The 24,344-nt window shown below is 50.0% G+C and overlaps 7 protein-coding genes across 7 annotated transcripts; 4 read left to right on the top strand and 3 right to left on the bottom strand.

Moving 5' to 3' along the window:
* Window positions 1-266: 266 nt before the first annotated feature.
* TRUGW13939_05038 (uncharacterized protein) lies at window positions 267-1,898 on the top strand (the record flags this gene model as incomplete). The annotated part of the gene is made up of 1 exon (XM_035488203.1): window positions 267-1,898. One exon carries the CDS (start codon window positions 267-269, stop codon window positions 1,896-1,898), a length of 1,632 nt encoding a protein of 543 aa, XP_035344096.1.
* Window positions 1,899-3,001: 1,103 nt separating this feature from the next.
* On the top strand, window positions 3,002-3,475 carry TRUGW13939_05037 (uncharacterized protein; the record flags this gene model as incomplete). The annotated part of the gene is made up of 1 exon (XM_035488202.1): window positions 3,002-3,475. One exon carries the CDS (start codon window positions 3,002-3,004, stop codon window positions 3,473-3,475), a length of 474 nt encoding a protein of 157 aa, XP_035344095.1.
* Window positions 3,476-4,006: 531 nt separating this feature from the next.
* Window positions 4,007-5,108, bottom strand: TRUGW13939_05036 (uncharacterized protein; the record flags this gene model as incomplete). Its single annotated transcript, XM_035488201.1, has 2 exons — window positions 4,007-4,395; window positions 4,460-5,108. 2 exons carry the CDS (start codon window positions 5,106-5,108, stop codon window positions 4,007-4,009), a joined length of 1,038 nt encoding a protein of 345 aa, XP_035344094.1.
* A 479-nt stretch (window positions 5,109-5,587) lies between these two features.
* On the top strand, window positions 5,588-8,695 carry TRUGW13939_05035 (uncharacterized protein; the record flags this gene model as incomplete). The annotated part of the gene is made up of 11 exons (XM_035488200.1): window positions 5,588-5,690; window positions 5,757-6,265; window positions 6,319-6,363; window positions 6,417-6,489; window positions 6,542-6,803; window positions 6,860-6,962; window positions 7,014-7,165; window positions 7,223-7,436; window positions 7,499-7,907; window positions 8,143-8,283; window positions 8,349-8,695. 11 exons carry the CDS (start codon window positions 5,588-5,590, stop codon window positions 8,693-8,695), a joined length of 2,358 nt encoding a protein of 785 aa, XP_035344093.1.
* Window positions 8,696-8,857: 162 nt separating this feature from the next.
* TRUGW13939_05034 (uncharacterized protein) lies at window positions 8,858-10,246 on the bottom strand (the record flags this gene model as incomplete). The annotated part of the gene is made up of 1 exon (XM_035488199.1): window positions 8,858-10,246. One exon carries the CDS (start codon window positions 10,244-10,246, stop codon window positions 8,858-8,860), a length of 1,389 nt encoding a protein of 462 aa, XP_035344092.1.
* A 1,173-nt stretch (window positions 10,247-11,419) lies between these two features.
* Window positions 11,420-14,035, bottom strand: TRUGW13939_05033 (uncharacterized protein; the record flags this gene model as incomplete). The annotated part of the gene is made up of 4 exons (XM_035488198.1): window positions 11,420-11,561; window positions 11,618-12,612; window positions 12,680-13,842; window positions 13,900-14,035. The coding sequence occupies 4 exons, from the start codon at window positions 14,033-14,035 to the stop codon at window positions 11,420-11,422; spliced, it is 2,436 nt and encodes an 811-aa protein (XP_035344091.1).
* A 6,272-nt stretch (window positions 14,036-20,307) lies between these two features.
* On the top strand, window positions 20,308-21,933 carry TRUGW13939_05032 (uncharacterized protein; the record flags this gene model as incomplete). Its single annotated transcript, XM_035488197.1, has 1 exon — window positions 20,308-21,933. One exon carries the CDS (start codon window positions 20,308-20,310, stop codon window positions 21,931-21,933), a length of 1,626 nt encoding a protein of 541 aa, XP_035344090.1.
* Between the last annotated feature and the right edge of the window lie 2,411 nt (window positions 21,934-24,344).

Genomic DNA, 24,344 nt, shown 5'->3' with positions numbered 1-24,344 from the left:
GCGGTAGATAAGACCTATCGTTAACGCCGCTTTTTTCTTTTTTGAAGACCTCTTCAATCCCCGCATGCTGCCATTTTTTCTTTCAACATCGTCTTGGCTCGTCCCGAGCTCTTTTGAAACGCATAGTAACGGCGCTTTTATTATTTCATACTCTCTTTTTAGCCTTTTTTTTCTCTTTTTTTTAAATGCGATTCTACATCATTGACCTGTAGCAATTGCGAATTGCTTATTACACTCGAAAATCGACAATCGCATAACCGCTCACCATGCCTCCGAAAGCGAATCCGTCTGCGCCCCGCGCAGGGAATCAACCCCAAGCTTCTAGAGAACAGGGAAACTCTACAACACCATCAGCCTCCTCCCCGCCGGGACGACCGCCAGTCCAGCGCTTACAGTCCTTGACCAAACGCACTACAGGCCCAAGTCTAAGCAACAGAGCTGCCATTGGTCTTGACGACCCGGACAAACCCAAACCAGCACTCAAGTTCAAGCCCCGCGCTCCGATTCGACGCACAAAGGAAGAGCGAGATGCCATACTCAAGATAGAGGAGGAGCGCAACCGGCAGAGGCTGGAGGAAGCATCGGCAATCCAACGCTCTCGCCTTGGTCCTGTTAAAAAGCCCAGAGGCGCTTTCCGAGGCCGCGGGGGCACCTTTGGTGGACCCAGCATGAGAGGCGGCCCAATGCGTGGCCGTGGCGGTCGATTCGACATGGATTCGCGCGCGTCTTCAATTTCTAGACACAGCATGCCTGCATGGGGTGGTGGCGATGAGGGTCCATATTACTCCTCGGATGAGGAAACAGGCGGTATTCGCACCAGTATTGACCAGATCAACCTTGACCGCGATGGGGACGATGAAGACGAGGTGGATAAAAAGGGCAAAAAGGCTGTTCGTTCCTCTCGGCCAACCTATAGAGGGCCGCTGCCTATTCGAGTCATACGACATGAACACGAGGAACGAGTTGTCGGTGTGAACACGGAAGCAAGCTCCAGCACCTCGGCCGAATTGCGGCGGGAGGCAAAGGAAAAGGATCAACAGGGCGACACTGATGGCGGCCTCTTTGTTCCACAAGATACTGAGGAGCAAAAGGGCCCCGCGGTCAAACCTGAGCCAGCGGAGGAGGATGTCTCCATGTCTGACCTGCCACCTGCGCACGTCGACGACGACGACGAGAACCCTCTTCCAGAACAGACGACTAAAGCGCGAAAGACGGTCACCATCAAAGATCCTCGAAGCTTATTGCGCACAAGGGAAGAAATCGAAGAGTTTTCCCGGCATAACGAAGACCTTGAAATGATGAGGGAGATTCTTACTTTGGAAGAAGCCGAAAGGACGCCGGCCAAGCCTAGCGAGACGGCAGACACTGAGACTGATGGTGCTTCGGAGCCCAAAGAAGAGACTGAAGATGAGAAACTCGCTGATGAGAAAAACGCCGGAAAGCTGTTCCTGATCCAATTCCCGCCATTAACACCAAACCTGGTCATACCTGGAGAGGAGGGGACAGACAACCAGAACGATACCAACGACGATGTCATGATCACACATTCCAACACTAGAACAGATCAGCCCAAAGTGAAGGTCGAAAATGAGGACGCCGACTCAAAGGACCACATCAAACAACCAAGTAAGCTGGTCACCGCGGTGGAGAAACAACTCCCTGCGGGTCGTGTTGGACGATTGAATCTGCACAAGTCGGGCAAGGTCACGTTGGACTGGGGCGGTATCAGCTTCGAGTTGGACAAGGGCGCGGATGTCAATTTTAATCAAGAAGCGCTCATTGCCTCGACGCCGGCGACTGGCGCGACAGCTGATGAACTGGAGGAAAAGCAGGTTTGGGCAATGGGCGAGCTCAGTGGGAAATTTATTGCAAGTCCAGAGTGGAATCGACTTTTGTGAAATTGTATGAAACCATTAGATTAGACATATTTATGCCAATTGGCTTGGCGCCGGTGGTTACATATCAATTGATGTACAAACTGTCTCATCTAGAACAAACAATCGGATTAATCAATGATTAATGTTGTAAGCAACATTGAAGCACGTATATATATGTACTACATGTAGGTGGCATCCTGAGTCTTCAAATGTAAAACATTAAATGTTACATCAGTTCAATGTTGATAGGCCTCTAGATTTATATCGGTATATACATATATCGTCAAGCCCGGCTCTCTTTTCCGCCGCCTCCAAATGGCATTACGCGTACAAGAACCGTAAGCAATTAAAACTAACTCCACAGGCATATCTACACACTACTACTATAAACATGGCCAATTGTACACCAGCGCCGTGTTCATTCAATTAATTCTGCATGCGTCAAAGACTCCATGCGCGCAGGGCGACGTCATGCAATTTCCAGCATTTCCCAAATCGACTAGTCCGCAATAAGCTCCGATAAAAAAGCGGGGGCCCCACAAGATGTGCGGGCGATCACTGGTTGGCAGCGTAGATTACCCGCTCCACACGGGGCTGCCAGTGGTCTAGACAAGCGCTTTTAAGCTTTGCGACCCACCGCGGAACGGCGCTGTGAGTGGCCAGAATTTGGGCCACCATGTCTCAAAAGGGAACACTACCCGTCAAACCTTGTTCTTTCATTTGCTACAGCGGGTCCGTTAGCTCAGGCCTGCTTTTGTTGAAGCCCCCTAGTCGAGACTGCTGGTGTAGCACTACCTTCGCTTCGTCCGGTCTTTTTTGCCCTTCTTCTGTTTCACGTCGGCAGCCTGGACACCTCCTGCGATCGAAAGCCACGGTCAAAACGCGATTGATACTTCTCGCGCATCGCATCAGTCGCACGTTGGCCGCAATTGAGTTGCTTGTTAAGCTTCCGCAACAGACCGCCGAAAGCTTGTCGCGCCTACGCCGCTTCAAGATTTCAGCACAATAATCCTGAGGAAAAGAGATTTATAAAACTACATGTACAACCTAGGCTGCTGGACCGCGAAAAACCATCAGTCTGGATTTTTATTGTCTCTAGTCTCGGGGAGGTTGCGGCCGCTATAATGAGACTATTCATTGTACTCGCCGTCCTTTTCATCTCAGCCGTCGTCGCTTTCATAGATCTTCCGTCAAGGAGCGAAACTGGCTGTCGAACGTCGAGAACAGGGTCCGCCCCGTGCCTGCAGCATCGAGGGGTAGGCGGAGGCGACGTGAATGAAGATTCTCTAAACGATGCTCACCAACAACCCGCCGTCGTCACGCACAACAGTCTCCCCGTCCACCAAAAACCGGAACCCGATTCCATCATCTACACACACCAGCAACACTCCAATCTCGACTCCGTGCCAGCCCGACGGTGGCTTGCAACATCGATGAGCGCGACGGGGCTGGTTTTGAAAGAGAAATTTGGCACCACGTGGACGCTTCGCTCGCGCATCAGCAAAGCTCGTAGCGAGGGCGCCTTGGGCTTAACGCCATGGTACGGAATGGCTTTGGGGTTGATGTGTACGACTCTAGCGGCAGTGATGTTGGGATGACCGCAAGCTACCCGGGCTTTTGACTTCGATCTTTTTTTTTATATGCCGGCTACTTTCCCGGCTTGTTTTGGGTATAGAGAATTGGTTGCATGGGATGTATATTGCTTTTGATTCCTCCCTAGTTTTTTCTTGTTCCATCTATGTCTTTGTTTGCAATATTCATGTGCGAACGACATGTCATGTGTTGATGTCAACTTGATTCGAGGACTGTGTCCCGAGCCTGTATTTTTCTCTTTCTTCTGGATCTGACACTGGCTGTCTTGCACTAATTGAGGTACACAATATGTAATTAGAGGATTCCCGCTATAAACAGGTTTATGTTTAACTGACTTTCGGATACTTGTAGTTTTATGTCGTAGTTTTTTCGAGAGAAAATGCCATGTTTCTTAGAAGTGAGACACGCCTTTCATATTATTCTTCAGAGAAAATTGAACTTGAGCTCATTTATTTGTTCTCGTAAAACTAGCATGAGTGAAACGTACCTCAACATTAACCAGTAAACTTTATACTCATATTACAAGCCCCCGCAGCTCAAAAATTAGCAGTAACCGCCTGATACAAAGTCGCCTTGGTCGCCAACCGCTGGCCCTTCTCATCAAGCACTTTCACAATCGCCGGCAAAACAACCACTTCATTATTTCCAGTGGGCCCCGAATAGACAAAATCGAATGCACAGGGCTGTCCAAAAAGCCACCGGCCCAGGTCAGCCGCGGCGGTCGTCACGCTTCTCAAGTGCCGCGCACGGTCTTCTGACGAGTGCGCTGGGTCAGCGTATGGGGCAAAGGAGGAAGTAAAGTTGTCGACAAAGGCATTGATTGCTGCTTCTTGTCGGACTTGGGTTTCTTCTACGGCTTCGGGTGTTGCATTTCGAGCTAGGTAGGCGGCCAATATGCGCCAGGTATAGGTGGCTTGGTTCAATTCTAGAGGGATAAGGGGATTAGATTTAGGGTGTATTGTTTTGGATATAAGAGACCATCATCATACCTTGGTCATCCGATGCTAATGGACCAGGGGTGAAAAGTGGTGGTAGCAACGATACTCTTGTCGCGCTCTGTGGCTGTATTGCCGAGAGAAGCGAGCGCGCGAGAGCATGCGTGATGGTCGTTCGTCGTGTCTTGGGGTTTTCCAGGAGTGCAGACAGCGGTCCAGGCAGATACGGCGTGTCAAACTGAGAGATCCACGCAGTTTCCGCCGGACTAGATGGCGAAGTAACCGGCTGCGTGTGCGAATAGTAGTTGTCTACATGAAGACTGACTTGATCAAAGACGCCCAGGACGCGTCCAATAACGCTCTCGTCGTCCGCGGGATCCGGGATGTATTTTGACAGACTGCGGCTGCTCAATAAGAGATTCTCGCTCGCTCCATTCGAAAAGCTTTGATTATTGTTGTTGTTGTTGTTGTTGTTGGCCTTTGCGGGAAGAAATCTGCTGCTCTGATCGGACTTATTGGTTGCCGCCGTATTATTATCCTCCTCTCTCTCATATCTCTGGAATCCGCCGCGTTTGCTGCTTTGGGATCGCCGAATGAAGAGCCATGCAGCCAGGAAGGCGAGTATCGCAGTGCCAATAATCGATCCGACAATGGCACCGGCCAGCGCGCCCTTGGTTACTCCCGTGGTCTTCGTAGTGGCCATTTTCTCATATCATCCACCGGTTGTCGTTGTCGGGAGGAGCAGGAGAACGAAAATGCAAAATGCGAGAAAAGGCAACGCGGAGGGCAACCGGGGCTTAGCAGTTGGATCGGCGAGCCACAGATCCCTGCACGTAGGCGCCCAACACTCGCAACAGCGTAAGATTGGCAGAGACCTGAACTAGTTCCTGCCCCTACAGCCTTGGCCCCTTATGACATGCTACAAATCCACTAGTTTAATAGGTTGGCTGCGTCTTAGTTCAGAAATCCGATCCGACCTGGTACTAATAATAATTACTCCGTATTAAATTAAACAAAGAACATGTCACCACTTACCTACGCCCCTAATTTTTAGTTTGCAGGCCAGATATGCTGCGCCGCATTTGCGATCGGGGACATAACCCCTAGCTTTTGAATAATACAGATGTCGGAATATTTCAATGCTACAAACATTGAATTGTTTTTCTCCGTCTCAAAGACCAAATGAGTGACAAAGAGGTTGTCTCTTTCAGCTCCGGGGCGACGGGCTCAGAGGAATGGAGTCCGGATATTGTCGTCGGAGTCGACTTTGGCATGACATATACTGGTATAACCCCTATGTTTTTTTTTTCTTCTTTAATATTTAGTGGCCCAACTGACAGAGTGAGAATAGGGGTGGCCTACTCGTGTGCACCAGCATGGCTACCTCCCAAGACAATCCAGCGCTGGCCAGGAAAACTGCCTGGCGAGCTGGCAAACAAAGTGCCCACCTGCATTGAATACGAAGCGGATTCAACCACCGTGAAAAATTGGGGGTTTCTCTGCGACCCAGAAGATGAAACCTCAGTAATACGCGAGTTCTTCAAACTCCATCTAGCCCCTCAGTACCACGACCCCAGCGGTCCTAGTAGAGCAGAGGCGCAACGATGGTTTCGAGATTATGTGCAATGCATCTACAAGCATGTAGCCAATTTTTTAGCCAGTACAATTCCAGACTTTCCCTATCGGAAAGTCGAGTTTCTTTTCAGTGTCCCGACGACGTGGAAGGATGTACGCATGATTGAAGAGACGAGGGCTCTGATCGAGCAGGCCATCGTGATGAGAACGGCCAACCATCGAGCATCCATTGGTCTAACTGAAGCCGAAGCTGCGGCAGTTTATGCTTGCAAGCAGCATTATCAGGTACTTTTTGTTATTGATGTAAAAACAACTCTCTCGAGACTAAGAATTTGCAGAAAGGCGATATCATCATGATTTGTGATGCCGGAGGAGGGACAACAGTAAGCGAGATCTGAGTCTCCTTTTTCTGATCTGTTTTCTGAACCTACGTCAGGACGTCAACGTGCTCCGATTGCTGTCATCAACCAACGAGCCCACCGTGCTCCAACAACTAGGCAACGTCGAAGGTGAGAAGCATCCAAAACTGCGCGCCCTGACCAAGAGCTAAAGTTTAGCCAGGACGTCCCATCGGCTCCGTCTTTATTGACAAAGCAATGCACAAATTCCTGTGCGAGAGATTATCAAATATAATCAGCCACCTGCCCAAATCCCCGGCTGAAACGGCCTCGAAAATGATATCCGGACGCTTTCAGCGATTGAAATGCTCGTATGGCACGGATGCGACTTTGACGCCTTGGCTGAAGCTGGATGTTCCCTTGAGAGGCGATGAAGTAGACTTTCCCGAGGCTGGGATTCAGAATGGGCAAATGCAGATATCCTGGTGCGTTTCCCCTATTGCTCACCATGAAAAGATCCATATCACTAAGAATGAAAAAGGGATGTCTTGAAAAAATGCTTCGATGACAAGATTGACGACATATGCGTCCTTCTCGATGCGCAAATCGCACAGACACGCTCAAAATACCCAAATGAAGAAATTGTGTGTTATCTTCTGGAAGAATTTGTGGCAATATGGCTAACATATGCTTAGTCGTATATAGTCCTCTCGGGAGGATTCGGTAGCTCTCCGTACGTGAGGAGCCGGCTGTTAGGGCGGTATAGCAGCATGACTGTTGAATATGCTACAACCAGCATGAACCACCCCAGTCAGATGGGACTGAATGTTCTCATCGCCGATGAGCCGTAAGCCCTCTTCTTCCTTCCTCACACTCCCAGAGTTCCTAACATTCTGTATGATAGACAACTTGTCGTCGTACACGGCCTGGTGCTGGACCGGACACAGCAGCTGCAGCGAGGCGTGGTTGTTTTCGGATCGAGGTGTTCGCCCGTGAGCTACGGAATCATCTGCGACATGATCTATGACCCGGAACGACACAGTGGAGAAGCCATCAGGGTAGATCCCCGCGATGACAAGACATATGCAACACGCCAGATCGACTGGCTCATTATCCAGGTATGTTTGCGAGCCAACTTTCATAGCATCTAGCTTTGTTCGTCTTTATTAACCGCGTCTAGGGAAACCCCATACCACACACAGGCATCGAAAAGGAGTTCCAACTCAAGCTCCAGCGCGACGACGAAGACGACCACTGGAAAGTGCACGTCGTCATGTCCACGCTATCCCCCGCCCATCTCCCGCAGAGCATGAAGCAAGGCGGCGTGCAGCAGGTATGCAGTCTCGACATCGCGACAGGCTACGTCAACAAGAAGCTAAAAAACCGGCACTGGTACAACCGGAAACCACTCTACTGGAGAGCCACCTTTGACGTGCGCGTGGTCGTGGGAGCGGCCGATTTGAAGTTTCAGCTGTGGAACAAGGATAACCGCCAGATCATGAGCAAAGAGCACGAGCCGATTCGCGTCCAGTGGGAAGCAGCGGAGGCACTGAACGAGACACTGAACGGAACACTGGCCGAGTTGGAGGGTTAGACCTAATGATAAATGCATATTCGTGATACCATTATAGTTCAAGTTAAAATAAGTAGAGCAGAAGTTGAAAGTCATGGAAATAGACTCCGCTTAACCCCGGATTTTGACCCACTTTTTTTTTTAAATCGGCTGACGTCTGCTGCTTACTCTAATCTCCCTCCAACACAAAGGCATCATTCATTCTCATTCACTCGCTCACATATCTGTACAAAGTAAAGACAGAAGAACAGACACCATGAGCGACAACGACATCAACTACGCGCACCCACCGTACACGCCGATGATCTCACTGCGGCACGAGCTCGGCATCATGTTCGGCTTCGCAGCCGCCTGCATTCTGACCGTGGTCGTCTACTACATATTCTGGCAAGGTAAAAACCATTTTTCTTTCATCCTAGAAAATTTTTCAATTTACTAAAGTAAAAAAACCCCCCAGCCTCGCAACGACGCGCCGCCGCCCGCGACGATGCCCGCAGCAAAGACCTACGAGCCCGCGGCTTCCATCACGAACGAGGCGGATACCACGACAGAGCGCTAGGTCAATACGCGAGTCGCGACCCTGTCGCCCAGACGCAGGGCCAGACACTGGAGTTTCTGACTTCTCCCGATCAGTTTGGCTCTGGTCAGAACTACAATAATAATAATGGGCCGGCGGAAGACGCCGTGTCGTCGTCGTCCTCCTCGCGTGTACCGGTCACGATGCGGCCGGCGGCGGGGAAGCTGAAATTTCCCGTGTATGAGGCTGAGTTGCAGACGTTTTCCACCGAGAGTAATGGGAAATAAGTGGGAATGTGTCTGCGCCGTGGACTCAAAAGGCGGACGGTCTGCTCTGACCAGAAAGAAAAAAAAGACGGGCATGGCTGATCTGTAATGGGATCTATAATGACTTGAACGCTAGCGAATAATCATGATTCTAAAATACATTTGATATTAAAAGTTGTAATATCAACTCGTGCAGGTCGGACTCTCGAATCCCCGACTCCATTTCACACTGCCCATGACAACAGCCAACAAGCCCAAGCCCACCGCCATGCTGACTCCCCCATACATATAAGCAAACCTCCTACGACCCAGGCTGGTCAGCTCTGCAACCCAGGTACTAACAGTCGTGGCACAACCACAAAACCCATCCATCACACCCTGCAGGACCTGACAGCTCACGATCAGCGAGGACAAGTCGCTGTCGCCAAAGAGCGATGATCTCGATGGCGAGTATACCTCAGCCCAGCCAGACGCAGGCGACGCCCCGATGCCAGACACGTGCTGCAAGTCATAGCACATGCCCAAAACCCCCGTACCAATAATATTCACCGCAAAAGTGCCGAGCGGAAAGTAAGGAATGCGCGGATTTAGCAGCAGCGACACATAGAAGCGAAACAAACACCCCAGCGGCGCAAAGACAATCGCAAAGACAGCCTGTCCGCGCCACGAGTTCTCCGGCGGCCAAATGCTCATAAAAACCGCTCCGAGCCAGCATCCCCAGCCCAGCAGCACCATCACCCGATCGAGGATGTTGCGCGTGATGCGAAACGGCACCGTGGGGACCCACGGGTCGAGAGCGAGGGCGATATGAGCGCCCAAGTAGAAACCAGAGATGCTGAGCGACACAGTAAATATCAACACCGCGACAACCGCCATGAAACTATCCCCTCGGTTTCTGCCCTGCGTAGCCGACGATGACGAGAAAGACGGATCAGTCAAGTCGTTTGACAGCGCGAGAAACGCATCTCGCATAAAGCTCGAGAAACTCGTAAACGAACCACAAAACCCCGTCGTCAGTCCGATATACAGCGGTATCGACTTCTTCACCGTCTTGTGCTTCTTGATCCGCGCCGAGTCCGTCGACTGGTTTGATGAATGTGGTGGATGGCCCCATTCCTCGCGAAATAAGTTGCGATCCTCGACGAAAAACCCCATCAGCACGCAGCCGCCAAAATTGGACCATAGCACGCCGGTCACAATCGGTGCGCCGGGATAATACGTCAGCGCCTGCAGACCGAGACGCGCCAGAGTACCAAGTATGGCGAAGAAGACGAGGTACGAGAGTGTGTAGAGTTTTGTCGCCAGGTTCGACAGCGACGGCAGTTCCGCTGACGGTCGTCTGCTTGGAGGCCGTTGTTGTTGCTGCTGCTGTGTAGAAGATGTTCGATCGACAGGAGGCTCGGCGACGAGTTCTGCGATTGCATCGTTTCCTCCATGTGTGTCATACAGCGGTGCGCCACCGGGTCGTTGCTGTATATCGGTTGGTTCGACGGGGCGCTGTGCGGTGATCTCGGACAAGGGCGCGACGGCATGTTCCTCGTCGACTTCTTCGATCTTTTCGTCGTCCACCATGCTGAATCGCCTGTAACTGACTTATTTAGCTGTCATATTCAGCCAGCGAACACAGTGCTGGGCTGTGGGCCGCATGCACAATGGCAGATAACGCGTGCAAGAGGAACATGGACGGAAGTCATTCGAGTCGCAACTTGCAAGTGGGTCGGGCCGATCTCAACTCCAAGTCACCTCTACAATACACTACAATATATAGAATCTACAAGTCTACAACAGAAAAGAATGCATCTTTCACCAATTTTATTCTCGAGCTAACTATAGTACATCGACTATCGCAAAACAAACTTGTCGGAAAATCAGACAGAAATCAAAAGTAAATAAACATCAAAAACATAAACATCGGCGCATAACAAAATCAACAAATAACTAAAATCAATAAAGCATGCAGAACTGATGCAGCAAGCTGAGAGGAGACTGGAGCCAGGGTTAACGAAAACCAAAGGCAGCAGAGGACGAATGCGACTCTAACAAATGCAAATCAAGCAGATAAATCAGGGGGAAAAAAAAAAGGTTTCAACCATCGACAGGCGATAAATGAACGACAAGAAAGATTAATATGTAACAACACATATAAACATATAAATAAGGTATCAAGTAGGGCCAATCGACAACCAAAAAAAGTGTCCAAGCGGACATGCAAAGAGAAAAGGAGTAGGGCAGAACAGTATTAAATGGCAAAGCCAGAATCGAAGAAACACAGGACCAGCCGAGTGTAGACATGTTGCCTTCGCTAACCCATCACAAACCGAGAAAACGACTGACCGGACTCCTGTGAGCTCTCAAGAAAAAGCCAGAATCACATCCCAAAGCCAAATGCAGAAAAAATGCAAACAAGAAAAAATATCAAAAGGAGAAGCTGCCAGCAAAAGGGCTGCGACACCTGTAATCATACAATGCCGCCCTTCCCAACTGCCGTTTTTCCACTTCCCGCCGGTGACCCAATATGAAACCAAAAGACCTCAATGATAGTAGCGAACCATAATGCAAGACAAATGAGACAAAAATAAAAAGACGACGTCTTCGGTGACGTGGACTCCGTCGTATTCGGATTTCTCCACGCGGGCCCCAACGCCCGAAGACCAAATGAGTGACGGGAAGATTATAAATCGATAAATAAGCAATAAATCATTTGCGAAAAGAAAAAGATAGGGCCACTTGTCAAAAAGTTTTGGCCTAGTATGCGGTGCCGACGCTCGCAAGGCTTTTGGTGGGCATAGGGTGCAAGGGCTGGTCTTTGGCAACGTGCAAAGAGTCCTCATAACCGACCAAAGCTTGGGCGTGGAGCTTGAAGGATTCACCCATGAGTTTGGTGATTCTAGTAACAGTCAGTACATTTCATTCAATAAACAAGAAAAGGGAGGGAAAGCTTACCCCCAAACAACGACACCGTCAAGTATGTTACCCCAGACGCGGGAAACAGTGGAGCTCAACTTGCCAAAGGCATCAATTGCATCGTCGTCAAAGAGATTGCGGACCTTGCTGTAGATGGCAATTTCCGCCTCAGTAGCTGGTTCCTCGTCATGTTCCAGGCGATAGAGCCACAAGCTGAGTATAACCATCAGATCAAGGCCACAGAGGGGATGCTCGACACTCCAGTTGGTAGCAGATGTCTTGGCAACCCAGTTTATGCCTTGAACTGCAGCAATCTCAATGCATTCGAAGCATTGCTGAATAACCTTGTTCATCTCGGGGGACCGCTTCACCTTGTCGCGAGCCACGGTCATGGCTGCGGCCACCTCGTACGAGGAGTGGTAGCGAAGGGCTTCTTGGACGGACTTGAGGTCAACTTCCAAGCGAGCCCGCGTGTTGCGGTAGATGGCCATTGAGTTGAAGATCAAGGGGTGGCCCTTGTGAGGCGTGCTGAGGGGCACCACGATGGTCTCGGCCTCACACAACTCGAGCGAGTTCTCCCAAGTCTCCAGGGCAAGGCGAAGCTTGTACTCGGTGACAACATCCTGCAGAGCTTCAAAGCTACGCTTGTGGCTCCAGACTTGGAGGAACAGGGCATTGATCATGACACGGGTAGCAAAGGCGCTGTACCGGGTTTGCTCGCCCTGGAAGAGGCGGTCGTGAGCTTCGCGAATGTTGACGGGAATGACAGTGGCCAGAGTTCGGCGCCAGGACTCCTCATCGGTGACGTCCATGTTCCACAGGGACTCGGACGAAGGCAGCTCCAAACTGTCTAGCTCGTCAAAGCTCATGGCGGGCGTGTGGTTGAAAGTCAAGGTGAGCATGCCGAAAAAGATATATACAGCATAGTAAGTTCGGCGGCACGATTCGTCTTCAATCCACTGGTCACGGCTAGGTAGTCGACCCTCGCGGGCCACGGTACGAAGCTTCAACTGGTATCGGTTTCCAGCAACCATCTATTGAAAAAAAAAAAAAAAAATTAGCATTCTTGATTTCAGGCTAAGAGGAGGGGGGAGAGCTTACGTTGGCGAGCAGACTCTTGATCGAGCAGGTCCATTCCAAACCCTTCGGATCTCCACTCCAGCTCTCAAAGACCATGTTCAACAAGGTGCTTTGCATGGCCCAGAGGGGGCATTTTCTCGAGTCAAAGTTGTCCTTTTGCTGCAAGAACTGGTTGACGAGGACTTTGGAGCCGACGTGGAGCATAAAGGCATGTTCCCGTTCAAAGGTGTACAGAGCACCAATAGACAGCACAGCCAACAAGAGGGGTGGCGAGGCATCGGTGGGATTGAAAGTTCCCTGGTGCAAGAACGGGAGATGGTGGTGGTAAAGGTTGAAGTACGTGGACAAGTATTTGTTCAGAGACGGAGTAGAGGGGATCTGGAATTCACTGGGCAAGCTGGAAAGCGCATCAGCTCCCTTGATGTTGTCCACAATACGCTGTCTCTCGGCTTCGTTGGCAAGTTGAGGCGCTTTGGGCAGGGTGAGGGCCTGGGTAGGCCCTGGAGACCGCCGATAGTTGACGGGGCTGACCGGACCGGTCATGGAAGGGTAGGGCGACAGGGCATTGGGGGTCGAGTTGCCAGACACTGGGAGCGAGTCGACCAGGGTGTGCAGCGACGGGGCCAGAGTATCCCTGGCCGACATGTGTCGGTCCATCATGGACATCTGATGCGAGTTTGCATCGTGGGATGTGAAAGCGGACATGGGGTGGTGCTTGGTCTCGGTGGGCGAGATGAGCGAATCCCAGGGCATCTGCGGCAGCGTAGCGTTTCCGGACAGGTACGAGGCATGCTGGTCTAGCAAGGACGTGCGGCTGGGGGAAAAGGAGTGGTCGGAGCCAGTGCGGTCCTGGACGTGACCAGTAGCGGCTGCGGCGGCCTTGTGTTGGAAGTCTGTCATCAACATTGCTGCAGTTTCAAGATCGACCATACCGTCGCTGCTTGCCTCGATCTGCTCCAGCGTGGCCGGGTCGATGGTGATGGAAGGCTTTGACGACGCGGCAGGAGCGGGAGAGCTCTTCTGCACGCCGGCATTGCTATTGTTCCCACCACGTCTGCGGCCCTCGCTGACAAGAGGCACTCCTCCATCCTTGGCGTGCACAGTACGGTCGTGGCGCAGGAGCAGGTCACGGCGCACAAAGGTACTGCGACATTTCAAGCACTTGAAAGGACGTTCTTTTGTATCTGTAGCGAGAAGGGGGTGTCAGCTTCGGACGGTCTGAAGGGGAAAAGGGAACATACGGGATCGCTCATGTCTGCTGCGATGCTCGCTTCGGCTGAAGGCACGATTGCAGAATTGACACTTGTATTTCTTCTCAGGCGCGGTCGTCTTCTTGGCCGGAGAGTTGGTGGCAGCGGCGGGGGCAGTAGGAGCCATTTCAACAGCGCGGCCACGGATATCCTCGTCAAATTGTTGAAGGCGACGAAGGACTCGACTGGGCTATAAGCCGGACGGAAGGCGCGCACCGTGTGTGAAGAAGGTTTAACGACGTTGAAGAGTCGCGTTGCTGTCTGATCATTCCTTGAGCGGGGGGGATGGTGGTGCAGGCGGATATAACGGGGGGGGGGTAAGGAGGGGGGGATGGGGGAAAGAGCCCAGCCACAGGCGGACAAACAGGATTTGGAAAAAGAGAGATTAAGATATAATGAAGCGAAGGCTCAAAGCTGGTGCCAGTATAGACAAAATCGTTTGAAAGAGGGGGAGGGGACTGGGGGGGAGGGGATGGGAAAAATAATGTTGAATTAAGAGGAAAGGATGAAGGCGGAAGGGGGACAGCGAGAAAAAGAAGAGAAGGGGACAGAGGATGAGGGGAGGCCGCAGGCTGGGCTGGGCTGGGCTGGGAGCGCGCGGGAGACAAGACACGACTGGGGCGATCGAGGACAGTTAGGACGGGTGGGCTCTGCGGTGCTGCAGCGAGGTGAGGCGCGCGCGTGTGTGTGTGTGGCACTTAGCCCTCGGGCGACGCACACTGGGTCCCCTGGGCGACGGGCGAGGGGGGGGAAAAGGGGGGCAGGTCGCATGCCCGCCTCGCCAGCAGAGCCAAGCCCTGTGAATCCCGAGCCCGCTAGCTACGCGACACGCACCGCCCTTGGCTGGGGCCACGCACCGGCTCCACCGGGGCTGGGCTCGCGAGCGTCTGGGCGAATCACAGGCGGTATTGGTCAGGACAGCCTTGCCATATCGGGGCAAGCGCCATGGACCCGCCAGTCACGTCGCGCGCGTCGGACCAGGCCAAATTCCCATTGCCCACCCCTCCCCTGCCTGCCCCGCCGCGCCAAGCCACAATAAATCTAGCGCCCATCCTGCTCCCTCTTCCGGTCTCGACCCGTTGCCAGTTGGCCGGCAAAAAGGGAAAGAGCACAACAGTAGTACTATACTCCGTACACTATACAGTAATAATACCATCCGTAGTCTGTACTAAGAAATAATGCCGCGGCCGCCCCTCCAGCCCACATGGCGGGCCTCGCAACCATCATCCCGGTACAGCCGTGGGGGGATTACTTTTTGTTATTATTAGCTGACTGTGCTGTGCCTCCTTTGATAAGATATCCCTGGAAAAAATATAATAATGTTTTAGCCCTTGACACGCATGCTTGTGGTGTACTTGTTACGGTGACATGCACATAATATATTTGTAGAGAGATATACACAAACACAAATGACATGTGAATTGTGTCATCAAGCATAACCGCAATCTTGGATCCAGCGGGTGCGGGGCCGCGCCAAAGCATAACCACACGCACTCCCCTCGTAATGCCCCTCCCCTCGTCCGGCCCCTCCTTGTGGCTGCATCCCTAACACCGCTGACTGGGACAGCTCACACACACTGCGACGTAACTATTAACTAACCATCAAGGAATAATCCCTCTCGAATTTCCAAACTCAAATATTATTCATTTGTTTTTTATTTAGTACACAGCCTGTATTGTTGGTATTTGTACCGCACGTAATAATGACTGTGCCACAAAGCATGACTGATGGTTACCCCTCCAGATGCCCCTCCCCCTCTATGCTGGATTCTCATGACCCCTCAAAGAAAAGTTGGAAAAGTAACCGAAACTAGTCTCATGATGGTGTATTACTCACATCGGCGCATGCCACAAACAATAATCATATAGATCGAGTCGGGGACCGAGTCAGAAACTCCGATGATCCTTGCATATCAAGCTGCCCAGTCACAATATGCCAGATGGGCGATTTTCGCGCAGCCAACCAGTCAGATCCACGCAAATTGTAAAGCAGCCAATCCGGGCCTAGTGGGGGGTAAATAGTAAATACCAAAAATTCCAAATTCACACTCATTCTGAATTCAACAACAGTAATAATAATACATCCCTCTTTATTTGTGGCTGAGTGTTATTAAAAAAAAAAAAAAAAAAAAAAAAAAAAAGGGTAGACATTATTAATATTTGTTCCTGTTGATCGCATGCAATTTCCGGGCCCACTCGGCGCGTTTCTCACGCCCCGAACCCAAGCTCACGTGAATCGAATCGAGACGTGGTCATCAACAACTGTCGAGCCTAGACGTGTCATTGCAAAGACGGTGAGTCGTCTCTCCAGTACTACTACCACTTGATAGACAACAAAAGATTATTTTCTCACCGCTTTGGTCAAATCAGGGCAGATGAAAGCGGTGAGAGCTGCCGGTGGGGCCATGGGCGGCTGCTGATTGGCGGGCGGCCCCGGCAGATCGAGCCCAGCCCCCTGGATTATTTCTGTCCTTTCACCTCTCGTTTCTCTCATCTCTCCTCCTTTCTTGCTCATATGGTTTGCTGAGTTGCTCCACCCACGCGCTGCGGTCCGTCCCTACTGAACCAGCCGGAGAACAGCAGAGGAACGAAACAACCTATCAAATACCCACCAAACACCCAGACGCCAACGGCCCAATCCAACTGGCAACAGGCGGTGTCACAGGTTCTACGGTAACTCCTGAGGTCCTCTCCGTCATGCCAATCTTGCCAATCCTTTGTTGTCTTCTCCACCGCGCCTCTTCTCCATGCTCATTCGCGAGCCTCCGGGACCTGACCTTAGTGGGATGATCAGGACGAGGGCATACCTGCGCCCAGCCCCTTGCTGCTGCCCTGCAGGCTGCATCCATCCGTCAGGCTGGCTGCCTTGCCTTGCCTTGCCTTGCCTTGCCTCTGGCTAGTTCCATCCAATTTTAGTATTTTTGTTTCGATTCGGATGCATTCAGATCGGCCCGTTGACTCTTGACACTCTTCGGGCTTATGCTCGGAACACGGATCAAACGACGGAGGGTAACCTCAGTCCGTCGACTCAAACTACTGTACAAACTAACACTCTGGAGCTGTCTTCTCAGCAAGGCGGTCTGCTCTGTAAATACACTCACAACGTCGATGCCACTAGGAGTCGGTGAAGCAGTGCCCTATTGACCGCCCTTTGCCATTTCAACGCTATCACGACGGAGCATGTAGCTACCTCAGTACTCCGTAACTACTAACCTCACGCTTCTTCACCTCTGCTCCGTACTCCGTGTCATAAGACTCCATCCCGTCTTTACCAACAACCAGGCTCCAGCTAGGATTTTGATCTTCGGACCGGCTCTCTGGTGGATTCCAGGCCCCTGGTCTAATCTTCCAGTCTTCCAATTTTCCACAAAGTTTCTAGTAAATAGGCCGGCTTACCAACGCGGTGGAAATTGTGGGAATCCTCACACGGAAACAGCGACCGTTTTGGAAGGGAAAAAGTTTAACCTTGGCCTCGGGTCTTCGTTATTTGGTTAGTAATTACTTAGTACGTCGTAGTACTACTAACTAGAGGATGATTATTGAGGTTGCCGCGGGTGGGCCCGCCAAGTGGGGACAAAAGGGGGGCAATTTCCGGCTTCCCCGAGGCTACTGACCACTAGTGCCGCATCCTTGTCGGGCCAGAAATTCGATACAACCTTTTGCTGATATTCGCCGGCACTTGTCCGTGGATGCATCTTATTATTATTATTACTCCGTTCGTACGGAGTATATTCAGGATGAATCGGGTTATCGAGTCCTGTTGGGCTGCATGAATCATATCTTATGATATGTGGTGTGATATGTGATTGGTTCAGATTTGGTCCGGTATACATATTGTTCACCGCACCCCTGGATATCAATTGATGTGTAGTAGATTCTTCATGTTTGGCCTGCAGTAATGGAATATTATCAGTCAAAATGCTAATAAGCCGGTCAGTTTTAAATAGAACCAATACTTTGTACTACTTAATAGGATAATTCGTATTCAAATGTTGGTACATGTATATGTAGTGTTGATATATATATATATATACAGACGTAATGCATGTCGAATTTATATGCTACTGGAAAAATCATCCATGGCGTATATTTTTACTCTCATGATATCCGTTGATTTATTGGCTCCGAGGACTGGATCCATGATATCATCTTCAATTGTTAATTCGATATTATGTCCGTAGTATTGATGTTGAGTTTGACTCCATCTAGTAATACCGTGGCCCACCGCCCCCTAAATTTTCCACACATAACATTGAACTTGCGACCGACCTTATGTTGATCTTGCATGTATACATGTACTAAACAAACGCACAAATGGATGCTACAGATATCAAAGACGATCGATGGTGTCAGTTATGATAGTTGACGTGTAGTAGCTACGTGCGAGGACGTTGACAGGGATTTCCCAAGAGCTCGCAAAAAACATGAATGAAATTTTCTATTACAATCAAACACGAGAAACAACAAATTAGTACTGGTAGTAATGAGCTATCCCTGGCTAGTCTAAAGGTAGTAGCGAGGATGAAACAAAATTAAAAGATATCGGAAATGTCTAAATCTCCCACCTCCCTGACTCTCTATACCCTGGCTTTAAATCTAGCATGCTCTTTGTCAATCCTTTCTTTCATAGCTACCCACTCTATATTGTACTGTCTCAGTTTTTCCATATTAGCTTTAGCAAATGGCTGCTGTTTGCTATATTTGAGAGTTATAACCGTATCAAGACCAGGAATAGTCTTTTAAAGAGTAGATCAGGCTATATCTTCTAGTAATCTAAAGTAGGAATAAACTAGTTTATGGTACTAGAACTTTTTATTAACCAGGGGCTGTTGTATTAGTGCCCATATAGATATTTTTATCGCTCTTTTGTTATCCTCATACGTTAAAATTTCAGTAAATATTTTTATGAGTTCTTTATACTGGGAAATATTTTAGCTAACGCAGTAATAAAAATGGCATTTGATAGGCTGTAGTGTATAACCATTCCTGGTTAAGAACCACAATGATTTATAAGTAGTCTTTATTGTTGACAAGGATGTCTTCATATCGCAAATCTCACAGATAAGTTTGAATGGACCATGATCATACTTGTCAGCAACACCAAAAAATTACTCTTTAGTCGGAGAGCAGCTTTTGGATTTATAGTCTGCAGCCAAAACTTCACCATCTATAGTCGACTTTATATACCGCCGTGATTCTCAATCTCGTTTATTTTCAGCGTCAACGGCCCGGCTTGACTGTAGTTTATAAGGGACCGATAGGTGGGAAATTATGTGATGGAAGCTCAAGGTAAATGTTCGCAACCTGACGGGATGTAATTTTTTAATTTCTGGTCATTCATGTCTGATTCCAAGGTATATCTTCTGTCGGCCCACGTACAATATCATCAATGAAGCTAGCTAGCTATTAACAAGTTCGGGATTTTATCTTTGCCTTGATGAATTGCACCGTAACAAATCCACGATTGCACCTTTTCCATGGTTTTACCAGACACAGCAAATCGCACTATCCATTCCATGCCGTCGCTGAATTGAACCTTGTAGCTCTACTTGAAACATCATCTATTCTCAACAAGCTCACAAGAAAAATCGTTGCAGACCCATTTGGCAATACTATCCGTTAGTTTTGTGTTGTTAAATCTACCAGACCAAGCAAGAGATTCTTCATCATGGACTCTTTGAGCACGCTCATCCCAGTCCATATTAGCAAATATATGAGGGAAATTTTTAGGAATCCATAATCGAGGTTGTTATGTCTAACTCACTTTTATATGTGTCACTGTCCAGAAAATCGCACTAAACCTACTATGTACTGGTTCTTGTATATACTACACACTTTCAGTTCGACATTTAGAATTTACATGCATTATTGTTATATTGTTTATTTAAGATACCATTCATGAATTCGTGGTAGGAGATTTATGGATTTACTAAACTAAGGACTACTTGCATTTGATAACTTGATGTAGACATCCTACACAATAGCCAACTTGCCTCTTTTATATCGATATATATCATATAAAACTGACATTAAAGTGTTTTTCAAAAGATATATCTCTAATAATAAATTAATATATAATGCATTTGAAAGCTTAGAAGAAAAATTAAACATCTAAAACCTTGTCTCATCACAAAGTTCTTGGGATGCGACAGATATGCCCCTGGTGTTCATCCCTAGCTTAACGACATACATCGCATCAATTTCTAGATTAACGATGAAAACAGCTACAACAGAGAATTAAAAGGTAAAAGACCCATGATTATGCTACTCTACTAACACAAGCTACTATACTATGTAAATAGGGGTTGATATCACGACACCCCACATCACTATGTATACCCCGCACCTTCCAGATATCCCTCATATGTTTCCTCCTCAACACCAAGTTGCTACCAAGGAATGGCCACCGTCTTCACCAATGGACGTTTCTTCACGGGGAGTGGCAGCAAGGCGAACAGCGAAGACGCTGCCTTTGAAGAATGCATGGTGATCGAAGGCGACACTATCACGCACGTCGGCCATGCGACTGACGAGCAGGTCGCGCAGGCCAGAGCCGACGGCGCCGCGGTGCGCGACCTCGGCCAACGATACGTGTTGCCAGGCTTTGTAGACGGCCACATGCACCTGCTGCTCCTGGGCCAGTCCCTCCAAAAACTCGACCTCGACCACTGCACCAATCTCGCCGACATCCGCACCACCATCCGCTCCTTTGCGCAAGCCAACCCGGCCGCGCCGCGCGTTTTGTGTAAAGGATGGATGCAGAGCATGATGGACAACGAGGCTCTGGCGTCGATGTTGGATGACCTCGATCCGCGGCCGATATACATCGACTCCAAGGATCTCCATTCGACCTGGTGCAACACGGCCGCGCTGCGAGAGCTCGATGTCGAGGCCATGCCGGACCCCCCAGGCGGCACGATTCATCGAGACCCAGAGACCGGAAACCCATCAGGTCTCCTGAGCGAGGCGGTCGTGTTCTCGCTCATCTGGCCGCATCTTGCGCGCGTTGCTTCCACCGAGGACAAGCTGAATGCGCTCCGAGGCGCCATCTCCGCATACACGGCCTGCGGATACACGGGCTTGGTGGACATGGCCATGGATGAGAACTCGTGGGAAGCACTCTTGCAGCTTCGCCAACAGGAGCGTCTGACGCTGCGCATCGCGGCGCACTGGCTGATTGTGCCCTCGACCGACCCGGCGGCCGACCTGGCCCAGGTCGACAGGGCCAGCGAGCTGCACGCCAAGTACAACCTGGACACATCGCCGGACTTTCGCATTGCAGGCATTAAAGTCATCTGTGATGGGGTGATTGACGGCTGCACGGCCGCGCTTTTGGAGCCGTATACACTGAACGGAGTCTCGTGCGATCCGCTGTGGCCAGCCGAGAAGCTGGCGCCAGTCGTGGAGCGCGCGGTGCAGGCTGGTTTGCAATGCGCGCTTCATGCAATCGGAGACGCCACAGTGCACACAGTGCTCAACGTGCTCGAGGCGCATGCAGACCCAACCCGACGACACCGAATCGAGCATCTTGAAATGACAACGGCCGAAGACGCAGCGCGGCTGGGCAAGCTCGGAATCACTGCGTCAGTGCAGCCAGTCCACTCAGACCCAGACATTCTGCGCGCATGGCCAGCGCTCATCGGCCCCGAGCGCTGTCGGCGGGCGTTTGCATACCGGGATTTTGTCGACGGCGGAGCGCCACTGGCGTTTGGGTCTGACTCCCCCACCGCTCCTTTCAAGCCGTTGCCAAACTTGTATACGGCGACGACGAGGCGCTCAGCACGGCTACCTGCGTCCAAGGAGACGGTGAATGCGCACTTTGCACTACCCCTCGTGATAGCCCTGACAGCTGCGACTACGGGGGCTGCGTATTCGTGTTTTTCGGACACGATTACGGGCCGGCTGAAGAAGGGGCTGCGAGCTGACTTTGTCGTGGTTGATATGGAGTGGTCAGCAGATAGGTTGTTGCAGGCGGCGGTAGAAGAGACCTGGTTTGATGGCAAGGCTGTTTTCACGGCTGATTGAAGATGGCTGTGGAACGCAGTGAAGCGATTATATAGGGCTTGTATGTATATATGATATGATTATTCCAATATGTAATTACGCCACTGTTTATTTAGGTACATATGGCATTTGTACATAGTAGCAGGAATTAGTAATTGCGATAGAGGCAACAATGAATACGAGTGGAAGGTTCACATGTTCCGACAGGAGAATACTATGAGCTGAAAGATCAAATGCGGATGGATTACTACATGTACTACCGGGGAATTTACTGCGTGTGCTACAGCACCAGTGGGCCCTTGGGGAAACTGGCCGGTTAGCTACATGTATACTGTCCGTACGAGCCATTTTCTACAAGCAGCAATCTTTCGCAATCGCTCGCAATCATCCACGCAAGGAGCCATATTGACATTCTATTACCTATCAGGCAAAACCCGATAGTCACACAAGTCACTTTTGCCGGGATGCTCTTGATATTAATTACTGTTTTGTTTACTATTTAACCGAAAGGAGGGTTAGAATGTGTTCTGCATTATTTGGTGATGTATCTATCTGGGAGCAGCTTGAGACTCGAGACTCCTTGATAGAGCGAAGATATGAAATTAAAGTAAGGAGCGCAAAACCAATCAATATCTCGATTAGTAAATCGCAATTACGCCCTGCTATGATGGATATAATAAATTATCTACTCCTTTCTTTCTCTATCAATATTTCAAAAGAGAAAAAAAAATGACAAATCACCTTGCTCTTCAAGGTGAGCTCTCATTTATCCGCCCGCCCACCCATCCTACATACTCGACAGCTCCAAAAACAACCATTGACCAGTTCAACTCTGACCACAAAGAACTTGGCATCTGCCTTTTTGGCAAAAGTTGATAGCTGACTGACGGAAGAATACACGCGCCCCGCAAAAAAAAAAAAAAGCGGTGGTGATCGTCGTCCTATAGTCGATAGCGCGTCTCCACGCTTTGAAGTTTGTATGCGACCCGGCCTATGACCGTTTATGGAAGGAGAACAATGGTAATAATAATGCCGCATTAATTGTCTGTAAAGAGGTTGTTGGGGTCCAAAGACTGGTATTATTATTCTTATTATTGCGCGCTATGGAATAATGTAATACGAACTTGAATAATAGACCCGTGCTAATGTTCATTATTATTGCAGTTGGTTATCATTAATAATACTGGTTTGTACGTAGGGGGGGGTTTTTTTTGACGGAATTCACATGCCCAAGACCATGACGAGGTAAGGTTATGGCAAGGTTATGGTAAATATGGGTCGCGACTCAATTCTAGAGACTCGGCGCAAAGTTGGGACGCCTTGAGCCCTTTCTGGGAGGGTTGTAAGAGAGTTCTCCGAAGGTTCACAGCGAGCGGGGCCGAACCAGCTGTCAGGCAGTCCATCCAAGACACAAAAGAATATACATACGTAGCCGTATTAAGTTAGTTGAACTAGTCAGTAGTGGACGGAGTATACTCCGTTTCTCCGTTCAGAGCTCCCAGCGCCGTGGAAGAAGAATCCGGACATGCATTTCCAGAAAGCACTTCAACTTCCATTTCCAGGCATTATTACCCTGGTCCGGGTATCCGAAAGCAGGATCGTTAGTTTGCTTGCCCCATGTTCATCGCCGATAATAATATCAAATACCCCGGTAGGTGTTATAGGCCCCGGACGTACGGCGTACGCGGTCTCGGTCTCGGTGGACACCAAGAAAAATGCGTTATTAATTATCGTAAGGCCAGAATACGCAAGGTTTCCTCTGTCCAATGAGTTGGCGCGAAACGGTCGAATATTAATCGAATGTTAATAATAATACTCCCACCAATCCGCCGCCGTGCATACACACAAATGCGCATGCAGGGAGTGACATACAGTGACAGCCTCGGCCATGCGACAGCCATGCGACGGGCGCTGTTGGACGTTGTACGGCTGCAACCTCACAGCGTCACCGGGGCCATCAGCCGATGGGATGCTCTGTCAAGATAAACCTCATCTGGGCGGACGTTGGACTGCAAGCCACCCGAGGGCTAGATATAGAGAGGACGGTGGGATACAAAGCGTTGGCGTCTTTGACTGAGCATCTGTCCAAAGTTCAGTGTGCGAAGCCCCGTTCCAGTTCTAGTCATTCCCCGTTCCAGGTCCAAGTCCAACTAGGTTAGTGACCGGTGGCTGCTGCATATCCCCACCCCACAACGGATACTCCGCGATAATCGCATAATCGATAACGTCGAGCAAGGCACGCGACTGACGATCACCGGGGCAGTCTGGCTGCAGGCGATGATCAGCAGACAGAAGCGAGAACAGAGAAAGAGAGAGGCCGAGAGAACGCGCGAGAGCTGAGTGGTAGTGGTAGTGGTAGTGCTGAGTGCTGAGTGCAGAATGCCGAGTGTTGACAGTCGCGAAGGTGGGGTGTACCGATACCCCGTCGCGTA

Source organism: Talaromyces rugulosus, chromosome III (genome assembly GCF_013368755.1).
Source record: "Talaromyces rugulosus chromosome III, complete sequence".
NCBI classification, from domain to species: domain Eukaryota; kingdom Fungi; phylum Ascomycota; class Eurotiomycetes; order Eurotiales; family Trichocomaceae; genus Talaromyces; species Talaromyces rugulosus.
The sequence above is the reverse complement of the archived record's forward strand: the minus strand, read 5'-3'. Positions and strand labels throughout refer to the sequence as shown.